The 12,045-nt window shown below is 39.6% G+C and overlaps 1 protein-coding gene across 1 annotated transcript in view; it reads right to left on the reverse strand.

Moving 5' to 3' along the window:
* Positions 1-12,045, reverse strand: part of PCDH15 (protocadherin related 15) — a 448,902-nt gene that overhangs the window by 27,709 nt on the left and 409,148 nt on the right. Inside the window, exons 24-25 of the mRNA XM_060189089.1 lie at positions 9,396-9,572; positions 3,392-3,610 (exon numbers count right to left, since the gene is read on the reverse strand). Of these exons, the coding sequence (XP_060045072.1) occupies positions 3,392-3,610; positions 9,396-9,572 (396 nt within the window). The remainder of the gene's footprint in view (positions 1-3,391; positions 3,611-9,395; positions 9,573-12,045) is intronic.

The following is a 12,045-nucleotide window of genomic DNA, read 5'->3' on the forward strand; positions in this document are numbered from 1 at the left end:
GAACATTAAACTTCTTTTTGTTGTTATTTTGTTTTAGATAATAGCATCTGTATAAAACTCACTTTGTTGAAATCTTTTAGACAATAAAAACAGTAGTAACTTCCTTGGGCAGACAACTTCACCAATGTGTCCTGAAGTCTCACCTCTCCAGAGCCCTACCCCACTAGGGAAAGATAGAAACAGGCTGGGGTCATGGATCCACCTGCCAACATCCATGTCCAGCAGAGAAACAATTCCAGAAGTCAGAACTCCCACCTTCTGCACCCCCTAAAGAATTTTGGTCTATACTTTCAGAAAGGGATAAAGAATAGGGAAGTTTCCAATGGAGAGGATGGGACACAGAACTCTGCTGGTGGCAATTCTATAGAATTGTACCCTGTTATGATATTTTAAAAAGTAGTAAAATTAATTTATAGTTTTGAGCTTATTATTGAAATAAAATAAATAATTGAAGTTCAAATTGCTTAAAAACTGAATATATATTAATTTTTAGTAAACTTGAGACCCCTGTATATAGCATTTACAGTGCTTCAGCTTTGGTCATTATGTTATTGTTATTAGAGTATAATAAAATTATTTTATAGGATATTTGAGTGAAAAAAGAACAACTATAAGGCTGAAGAAATAGCATAGTAGATATACAAAAAGAATTTCTTGTTGCCCCAAAGGTCAGATTCAAGTCCAATCATTACCAGAAGTCATAACTGAGGACAGTTCCAGTAGATGTTGGTAGATGATAGATGAATAGATAGATAGATACAGAAAGAAAGAAAAATGAAGAAAGAATTGTAATACATCTCACCAAGATAAAATTTCTCAATTTCTCTCTGTCTCTATCAAAAGAAAAAAGAAAGGGTAAAGAGGAAGCAGAGGAGGAGAAGGAAGAGGAGAGAGAGGAGGGAGAGAAAGAGGAGAAGGAGGAGAAGAAGGAGAAGGGGAAGGGAAGGAGTAAGGAAAGAGAACAGGAAAGGGAAGGGAAAAAGGAAGAGAAAGAGAAAGGGGGAGTAGAAGGAGGAGGAGGAGAAGGATAAGGAAAAGGAGGAAGAGAAGAAGAAGGAGAAGGGGAGGGTAAAGAGAAGGGGAAAGAAAGGAGAAGGGAAGGGGAAGGGAAGGGGGAAGGAAGAGAAAGAGGAAGGAGGAGTAGAAGGAGGAGGAGACGGATAAGGAAAAGGAGGAAGAGAAGAAGAAGGAGAAGGGGAGGGTAAAGAGAAAGGGAAAGAAAGGAGAAGGGAAGGGGAAGGGAAGGGGGGGAAGGAAGAGAAAGAGGAAGGAGGAGGAGGAGAAATAGCCACCATGGTTGGTGGATTCATTGTGCAGGCACTGAGCCCTAGCTAAAAGCCTAGTGGAAAACTGAGAGATTGAAAATGGATGGAGAGATAAAGAGGCAAAGAGGTAGCTGCAGCACGGCTCCTCTCACGGAATATCCCACCTACAGGTGGGGACTGAAGGTTTGAACCTAGCTCCTTGCACATAGTAACATATACACTCTACCAGGCATACTGTCACCAAGCCCCTTCCTGTCTGTAGTGTATTATCATTTTTGTTGCCAACACCGGAAGACCTTGTCATTTAACTTGATCCTCCAGATTTTCACCAATCTTTATCAGTAGGGACATAGTTATAAGAGCCCTGTATCCAAAAGCCCCCCCCCCCCCACCTTGTGTTAAATAAAAATAGGTTACAGAACCTGCTTCAGAGAGATATAAATTAGCTACAGTCATTTGATTGCACAGGCTGCATAATGAAAAGCGTAAAAAGAGGGAGTCGGGCTGTAGTGCAGCGGGCTAAGCGCAGGTGGCGCAAAGCACAAGGACCGGCATAAGGATCCCGGTTCAAACCCCGGCTCCCCACCTGCAGGGGCGTCGCTTCACAGGCGGTGAAGCAGGTCTGCAGGTGTCTGTCTTTCTCTCCTCCTCTCTGTCTTCCCCTCCCTCTCTCCATTTCTCTCTGTCCTATCCAACAATGACAACAACAATAATAACTACAACAATAAAACAAGGGCAAGAAAAAGGAATAAATAAAATAAATATTAATAAATAAATAAAAAGAAAATTATACTTCTTTAAAATTGAGGTATCGGGGTGCACCTGGTTAAGCGCGCACACACACTATGGTTTGAAAGGACCCACGTTCAAATCTCTGGTCCCCACTTGCAGGAGGAAATCTTCATGATTGGTAAAGTAGAGCTGCAGGTGTCTGTCTGTCTCTCTTCCTCTCTATATACCCCCCTCAATTTCTCTCTGCCTCTATTTAATAATAAATAAATAAAATTAGTGTTCGAGCCCCCGGCTCCCCACCTGCAGGAGGGTAGCTTCACAAGTGGTGAAGCAGGTCTGCAGGTGTTTGCATTTCTCTCCCTCTCTCTGTCGACCTTCCTCTCTCGATTCCTCTCTGTCCTATCCAACAACAACATCAATGGTAACAATAACAATAACAACAACAAGGGCAACAAGAATGGGGAAAAAATGGCCTCCAGGAGGATAGTGCAGGCACCAAATCCAAGCAATAACCCTGGCAGCAAAATAAATAAGCAAATAAATAAAAATAAACATAAATAAAATTGAGGTATGCGCTTGCAGAAAACAGAAGAAAGTGGTGTGTGAACAAGCACATAGAGCTGCCTTCTGTTACAATATTGTCCCATTGGCTCTGTGCTGGAGTGCTCCACTCAGATTACACAGAAGGTGAAAAACGTCATAAAAAGTTGCATATGCGGCATCAGGAAGTAACGCAGCGGGTTAAACGCACGTGGCGCAAAGCACAAGGACCCGCATAAGGATCCCGGTTGGAGCCCCCGGCTCCCCACCTGCAGGGGAGTCGCTTCACAGGCAGTGAAGCAGGTCTGCAGGTGTCTATCCTTCTCTCCCCCTCTCTGTCTTCCCCTCCTCTCTCCATTTCTCTCTGTCCTATGCAACAATAACTACACCAATAAAACAACAAGGACAACAAAAGGGAATAAATAAATAAATAGTTACATATGGTGAGCTACAATTTTAAAATTACTTGACTGGTCAAGTCAATATCATGCACTGCATCAGGTAAATGGAACTATACAGATTAAAAAAAGAAAGCATCGTGACAATGTAGTTATAAGCTTTGATTTGGAGTTGATTCAAGCAGTCACCCTGCATGTCCTTCAATTGTTTTTTCTTAAGAGTATATTACCTTCTATTCTGAGATTCTTACTTGATGAAGATTATAAAGAAAGCGATGGGATTCGGTCTTAATTCTTCTTATTGGTTAAGAATAGCCTCTAATAGGATCATACACTGATTTCTGGAAAACCCACATCACACATAAAGTCTACAATTACCAAACCATGTGACCTGGATGGTTTGGGGACAGCGCCTTCTTTAAGACAGATCAGTGCTTATCATCTGTGGTTACTCACTGTCTGTAGCTGACCAAAACCACCAAGATAGCAGGTATACAGCAGAGGATGATGATGAAGGCCAGAGCCAGCAAGGCTCCTTCTGTGTAACCGAGACTTTCCCCTCGCTTTTTTATGCTGGTCACGGCCTCTGGAGTTCGGATCTCCAGAATTCTTCCTCCTTCTCCATAATATGGCTGAAAGTCTTTATTGATATCCAGCAGTTTGCCATCCAAAAATCTATATTAAGATAAACAGTACAATTAATGACTAGTATAGAATAAAGAACTTTTTTTAAAAAAGTACTTTTTACATTTATTTATTTTCCCTTTTGTTGCCCTTGTTTTTTTACATTATTATTGTAGTTATTATTGTTGTTGTTAATGATATTGTCATTGTTGGATAGGACAGAGAGAAATGGAGAGAGGAAGGGAAGACAGAGATGGGGAGAGAAAGATTGACACCTGCAGACCTGCTTCACTGCTTGTGAAGAGACTCCCCTGCAGGTGGGGAGCCGGGGGCTTGAACCGGGATCCTTATGCTAGTCCTTGCACTTTGCACCATGTGTGCTTAACCCATTGTGCTACTGCTCGACTTCCAAAATAAAGAACTTTTAAGTAATGCTTTTTTTTTTTTTTTTTTTTTTACCATTTGCTTTCACTGAAACACCAGCCGAGGTCTAGATATGATTAGGAGTGGTTACAAAAGTAGGAGCAATATTCCTAACTTCTTCCAACATGAAGACCCCAAATATCATCTATATATTTACCTTTAGGCTCCTGATTATTGTTGTTCTGCTTAATGCTTTTCAGTCACCAAGTTGCAGATGTTACCATGATGCCAACATGACTTCCCTGGGCAGACTACCTCACCAATATGTCCTGTAACTCCACCTCCCCAGAGCCCTGCCCCACTAAGGAATGATAGAAACAGGCTGGGGGTGTGGATCCACCTGCCAATGCCCAGGTCTGGTGGAGAAGCAATAACAGAAGCCAGACCTCCCACTTCAGCCTCCAAGTCCCAGATGCTACCGTGAAGCTATCCTGACCTCCCTGGACAGACAATAATCATAATTTTTACAAAAGTCATACATGTAGACTTTGGGTAATAAATGATTTCTAAATAAAAAAAATGATGTAATCGCAGCTGGTAGGAAGCATGTTGATGCCAATCCAGGAAATGGGAACCATTGCTTTTGTACTTGATTGAATGACTCTAAACTGTGCTGCAAATAAAGAATAAAGCTCGGCTTTAAAAAAAAAAAAAAAAAGATTTTATCTCTTTCATTATAGTTTCATACTCTTAATATTCTAAATTTTCTTCATGTATATATCATTATAATTTTTATTTTTAATTGTTTATTCACTTCAGATGAGTTTTTTCTTTTTAAATCAATAGATGCTGATGGGTTTTCTTTCTGATATGGGAAAGAGTGGCTCCAAGAAGCTCCAGGCTGTTGCCTTAATACATTTCTGCTGATTGGATTGGTGTGAGCTCTAGCTTGTCTTGACTTTCATGTTAACAGATGGGGAAGAAGTCTCACAGATTGTTTCTACATTTTGAGCTAACCCATCCTGAGTCAATACTAACACAATAACATACTTTAACTGATCTGCAAGGGAGATACTTTATCAAAACTCACGACTATATTGAAGTGCCTCAGTTTTCATTACCTTCTCATGGAGTTTTTCTATCAGAAACAGAAGGATTCAAAACACGCAACCCAAACACATTCATACTACTGTACTACTTGTTTCTTACTAAACGGGGTTTTTCTGTTTGTTTTGTCTGTTTTTGCCTCCAGGGTTATCCCTGGGGCTCAGTTCCTAAGAATCCACTGCTCCTGGAGGCCTTTTTCTCCCCCCATCATTGCTGTTGTTGTTACTGAATAGGACAGAGAGAAATTGAGAGAGGAGAGGAAGACAGAGAAGGAGAGAGAAAGATAAACATCTGCAGACCTGCTTCACCACCAGAGAAGAGACCTCCCTCCAGGTGGGGAACCAGGGGCTCAAACCAAGATCCTTAGGCTGGTCCTTGTGCTTCACCCCATATGTGCTTAACCCAAACGACCTCCCGGCCCCTCAATACTTTGTTTTGGAATGGTGTCTTATAATAATTATCTTCAACTATCCATTCAACATGTGGCATCAAGATATTATCTCCTTTGATTTGTTCACCAATACTTATCAATCCCATATTTCCCTCTGCTTACCTATCCTAGATAGGAGACGGGCTTCTCAGATTAAGCAGTCTATGGGGAGAAGACAGAAGACTAGAAAGAAAATGCCTTTGCATGTAGATAAAAATATAGTAATAAGCTAAGACTGGGACACTTTACAATTCACTATATCGATGCCTCAAGGAGTTTTAAGCATAGAGAGGGGAAGATAATACTTCTATCTCCAGGGCTAATAGCAAAAGCCTATTGCTTCTCAAGAAGCCTTCAAAACAAAACTACTAATCTCTATGTATAAAGAGCATACATTACTCTATTTTGAAAACTTTATTGTTCTGAATTCTTAAAAGTTAAGTTGTAAAGAAAAGTGTACATCCAGAGAGATCTTTGTGGACACCCAAACTGATCACAGCCATCTGCTACCAGAGACTCAAGTTGTTTATCACTTGCCTATAATCACCTGCTGAAACACTGGACTTGAGCCCAGAAAAAGGACATAAAGACAAGATGGCTTCAGCACATTGATCACTGTTCTCAGCTGCAAACAATGGAAGTCACTCTTCTCTCCAGTATCATCAGGATCTAGACTGCAAATCTCAAACCCAGAGATGGGCATCTGAAGCCCGGCTGATGTCCCTTTGATGGCCTGACACTGAGACCCAGTCCATCTGTGACAGCTAGGACAACCAGGACAGCCAGCCCAGCAGAGTGAGCCACTGGGACCCAGACAGCTTTCTCCTCTGTGTCGCTTTCTTCTGTGAGTTGAAACTAACGATATACTAACTCTGAAGGATACTAAGTGAATAAAGGCTAACACTTAAGAAAAACAAAAAGCATGTGTTTCATTCCTAAGCCTCATCCAGGAGCTATGTTCTGGATATCTGTAGGAGGACCTGTGGTTTTCTAGGACCTAAAATTCTCCACCAATCCAAAGTAAAGCTCTATATTACTCAGGAGTCCGGTAGTGCAGCGGGTTAAGAGCAGGTGGTACAAAGCTCAAGGACCAGCATGAGGATCCTGGTTCGAGCCCCCGGCTCCCCAATTTCGGGTAGGTCGCTTCACAAGCGGTGAAGCAGGTCTGCAGGTGTCTTTCTCTCCCTCTCTCTCTGTTTTCCCCTCCTCTCTCTATTTCTCTCTGTCCTAACCAACAAAGATGACAATAATAATAACTACAATAAAAACGATAAGGGTGACAAAAGGGAATAAATAAAATAAATATTAATATATATATATATATATTGTTCAAGTGTTAGTTCTGTTACACCTATGATTCACAACAAAAAGAGAAGGCAAGAGTGGGGAGAAGAATAAAAACTGAGAAAGCATCACCTCACACTTGAGGCAAACAGGTTAGGTAAAGAAAAGAAAGAACGGAGGACCAAGCAAAAATTAGTAAAGTCATGGGCCCCTTGAAATGTACCTAAAACAGACTTCCTGGTTTTTTTTTTTTTTTACCAGAGCACTGCTCAACTTTGGCTTATGGTGTTGTGGGGGACTGAACCTAGGACTTGAGAGGCTCAGGCATGAAAGTCTCTTTGCATAACCATTATGCTATACCCCCACCCCCTGGCCTCTTTCAACATGAAAACTCCAAATCTCATCTGCTATATTCTTACCTTTAAGTTCTTGATTACTAAACAATTTGTCCTGCTTTATCACTTAATGCTTTTCAGCCACCAAGTTGCAGATGCTACCATGATGTCATCCTGACTGACCTCCCTGGGCAGACAACCTCACCAATGTGTCCTGGAACCTCACCTCCCCAGAGCCCTGCCCCACTAGGGAAAGACAGACAAAGCCTGGGAGTGTGCATCCACCTGTCAATGTCCATGTCCATTGGAGAAGCAATTACAGAAGCCAGAACTTCTATCCCATAGATCTTTTGTTCATACCAATGGACCAAATTATAAATAAAGAATAGGGAAGCTTCCAATGGAGGGGATGAGATACAGAACTTTGGTAGTGGGAATTGTATGGAATCGTACCCCTCTTATCCTATTGTTGATCATCATTAAATCACTAATAAAATAAAATTTAAAAAAGAAAGAAGTCAGAGCAGTTCATCACTGTAGGAATGATTAGAGAATGGAGAGAAATTCATTTTATTATGTATTCATATAAATATGAAACAATGGCACAAAAATAATAAGTGCAGTAGAACTATCATCAAAGATAATACAGATATTGAGACTAACAGACAGAGACTTTGAAACAACTCTAATAAATACTTTTTATTCATTTATTTTTTATATTAGTGCAAAACAAAGTATTACTGAAATGATAGTAAAAGTATAAGAAAAAAGTCAAACTTCACTCTGCAGAGGTGACTTGAACTGAAGAAACTTTCTTTTTATTTTAAGATTTATTTATTTATTTATTTATTTATTTATTTATGATAAAGACAGAAGGAGAGGGAGAAAGAACCAGACATCACTCTGGCACATGTGTTGCTGGAGAATGAACTCAGGACTTCATGCTTGAGAGTCTAATGGTAGAAGGTAAGTAAGGCATTTGACACTTAAACAGATACTTCACTTGTAAAAATACCAAATGGAGGTTTTCACCATTGTAATCAGAAAAGAAAGAGATATCAAAGACATACATATTGGAAAGGAAAAAAATTATCCTTATCTTTCTGGCTTATCTCACTTAGCATGATTCCTTTAAGCTCCATCCAAGATGGGGTAAAAAAGGTGAAATTACCATTTTTAATGGATGAGTTTTATATATATTCACAACTTACTCAACCACTCATCTGTTGTTGGACCCCTGGATTCCTTACAGGTTTTGGCTATTACAAATCGTGCTGCTATGAACATAGGTGTCTACAGATCATTTTGGATGGGTGTATTTGGTTCCTTAGGATATATCCTCAGGAGACGAATTGCAGGGTAATAGGATCAGTCCAGTTTTAGCCTTCTGAGAGGTAAAAATGGTGAATTCACCTTCTTTTTTTTTTTTTTTTTAATTTTTTATTTAAGAAAGGATTAGTGAACAAAAGCATAAGGTAGGAGGGGTACAACTCCACACAATTCCCAACACACAATCCCCATAACCCACCCCCTCCCATGGTAGCTTTCCCATTCTCTAGCCCTCTGGGAGCATGGACCCAGGGTCGTTGAGGGTTGCAGAAGGTAGAAGGTCTGGCTTCTGTAATTGCTTCCCCGCTGAACATGGGCGTTGACTGGTCGGTCCATACCCCCAGTCTGCCTCTCTCTTTCCCTAGTAGGGTGTGACTCTGGGGAAGCTGAGCTGCAGGACACATTGGTGGGGTCTTCAATCCAGGGAAGCCTAGCCAGCATCCTGGTGGCATCTGGAACCGTTGCCGACGATGCAGTCAGAGCGCTCGCTGTCAGCGACTTCTCAGGCCGCCATCTTCCCTTATTCAAATTCACCTTCTTCATCTCATCTTAGTTGGTTGGAGAAATCATGTTAAGTGAGATCAGCCCGAAAGAGAAGGATGAATATAGGATGATCTCACTCATAGACAGAAGTTAAAAAATCACAACAGAAGGGAAATATATAAAGCAGAACTTGAACCGGAGTTGCCATATTGCACTACAGTAAAAGACTCTGGGTTGGGGGGAGGGGTTCAGGTCCTGGAACAAGATGGTGGAGGAGGACCTAGGTGAGGGGGGGTCAGATCTTTATGTGGAAAATTGAGAAATGTTATTCATGTACAAACCACTGTATTTTACTGTAGACTGTAAGCCATTAATCCCACAATAAAGAAAAATAAATGAATAAAATTAAAAAAAGTAATAAGCTTTAAGTATCAAATTTTGACATCAGGACCCTTTATAGGTAACATTGTAACCAGGCACTGTGACAGTTAATGAAAGTACTTACTTAAAAAGCTCGTTTCTATCGATGGCTCTATTGGTCTGGGGGTCGATTGCATAGACAGTCAAGTCACACTTAGAATAATCTTCTAGAGAGAAGGCATCCCCATGCCTGCGAGCACCGATGGATTCCACTACCACCTTGGAACCAGGAATCTGCTCCTGAACATAGCGATCCAAGATCCTAAAAATCAAAGTGTAAACATGACATTCTGATGTGATTTCTAATGTTAAAACAAAACAAAAAACAAACAAACAAACAAAAACCACCTTGACCTGAATTGATCTTTAGCATTTGGGGAAACATGATGACTACTTTTGTTCTTTACTAAATATGAGACCCTGGAAAAAAATTTTTTTTCCTCAAATTTAACTCCCTATGATGTTAGAGGCTGAATAAAGTGGAAACCATTAAGCATGCCCTATTTAAGTCTAGGATTTTTCAATTTATGATATCATCTCATCTTTTATGTGTCTCTACGGAAATGCCAACTATGATGTATCGATAAGGCTAAATAATCTTTGCATTGCACATGGGGCCTTAGAAATGTTGAACTCAGACTATTTTATATATAAATTACACATATACACTTGACACATTTACATATACAAATGTTGACACATTTGGGTATGTCCAACATCCAGAACTTGGATGCATATTTTCCTAAAGATATGAAGACTTTTAGAGCTATATAGAAGTGAGCAAAAAAAAAAAAGATATCTGCTCTGGAAGGCTTACTAAGTTTACATACCAATATTATAGGCAATTATCAGAAGCTCCCTGAATGAAACAAAGATAAACTATTTGGTAAATAAAGAAAACTCATTTGCTACATTAATATTAGTAGTCACTTATATTCAAAGGGAAAGACAGAAATAATGCTAGCATATAGCTAATTTCCTGGAAAATACAACTTTTTCCCCTAAAGGCATAATTTTAACTTTATTTGAAGGTACAAGTTATTAAGTACAAACATTTTCGTCCAAGTTGCCACAAATGGCAATTTTCTTAATGTATTCTTCCTCCACACTAAAAACTTAATGTTGATAACTCTTGTATATTAGATTTGGAGTGTACATTATTAAATATTTATGGATAATTGTGAGCCTATTTGAATAAACATGGAAAACAGGTTAAAATGGATAAATATAATTTAAACACTCCTTGGGAGTTCAGGCTATAGAGTATGTGAGGAGGGAAGAGAGTTTTTATATATCAGAAAATGTCTCTTACTTCAGATGTCAAAACTGATCAATTTCTGCCCTGTTAATAAAAAGTGAATCCTTGGCCCTAAAGAAGTAGAGAGACTAGACTTCCATGCTTGACATCCAAGTTCAGCTGGCAACACATATGCCAGCATGATGCTCTACTTCTTTTCTTCTCCTCCCACTCTCTTTCCCTATCTCTCTCTCTCTCTCGGATAAATATGTAAGAAAAAAAAATTAGAGAGTCGGGCTGTAGCGCAGCAGGTTAAGCACACGTGGCACAAAGCATAAGGACCCGCATAAGGATCCTGGTTCAAGCCCCCGGCTCCCCACCTTCAAGGGAGTCATTTCCCAAGCTGTGGTGCAGGTCTGCAGGTGTCTGTCTTTCTCTCCCTGTCTCTGCCTTCCCCTCCCCTCTCCATTTCTCTCTGTCCTATCCAACAACGGCAACATCAACAGCAATAGCTACAACAAAAATTAAAAAAAAAACAAAAACAAGGGTAGCAAAAGGGAAAATAAATAAAAAATATAATTTTTAAATATCACTTCAAGTATCTGGTGTGTTTTATTGTCCTCGTTAAAAAAGTAAGTAAATAAATAAATAAATGGAAAAAACAAATTTTATTTGAGCAAAACTCTGTGGTTTGCAAGGGAAAGACATTGCCAGTCACAGTGAAATACTTCGTTTTTTGGTTTGTTTTAAATATATGTATAGAGCAGAAAAAGTTGTTGGCTGTCTTATTGATACACTATTCATTCACTTCCTTTTATTTTCTCACTACCCCACACCTGTTGCTCTTTACGCCTTGCAGGATCTTTTTTTTAATGGGATTCTTGCTGAACATTTGTGGCTAATTTGTATAGGAGCCAGTCCATTCAATAAACACTAATTAGTAGTTGAACATGGCTTCACAGGGAATGTGAAAAAGAAAATGCCCTTACTAAGGGCCTTAGATTAGCCTGATATTGGTTAGACTATTTTAGAATCTTTTTACCCAAATGACCTTAATCCTCATTTAAGAGAAGTAAAAGATGCTTTTAAGACAGGACACACTGTGCCACTGCTGTTTTGTAGAGGGCACAAACAATAAGAACACAGATGGTGAAGCAGGTCTGCAGGTGTCTGTCTTTCTCTCCCACTCTGTCTTCCCCTTCTCTCTACATATCTCTCTGTCCTATCCAACAACGACAACATCAACAACAACAACAACAACAACAATAATAACTACAATAATAACTGTAACTACAATAACTACAACAGTAAAACAACAAGGGCAACAAAAAGGGAATAAATACATATTTTTTAAAAAAGAACATAGTGATGACTCTAGATATTTCCTGGTTCCAGATAAAATTTATAGCTTTTGTTCTATCTCTTAAAAGAAAAAAAAAATGGTGGGACTTTGTTGGGGGGAGGTGCATTAAATTGAGTCTGAGTAACCAGGATCTTT

The sequence above is a fragment of the Erinaceus europaeus genome, chromosome 1, assembly GCF_950295315.1.
Source record: "Erinaceus europaeus chromosome 1, mEriEur2.1, whole genome shotgun sequence".
NCBI classification, from domain to species: Eukaryota; Metazoa; Chordata; class Mammalia; order Eulipotyphla; family Erinaceidae; genus Erinaceus; species Erinaceus europaeus.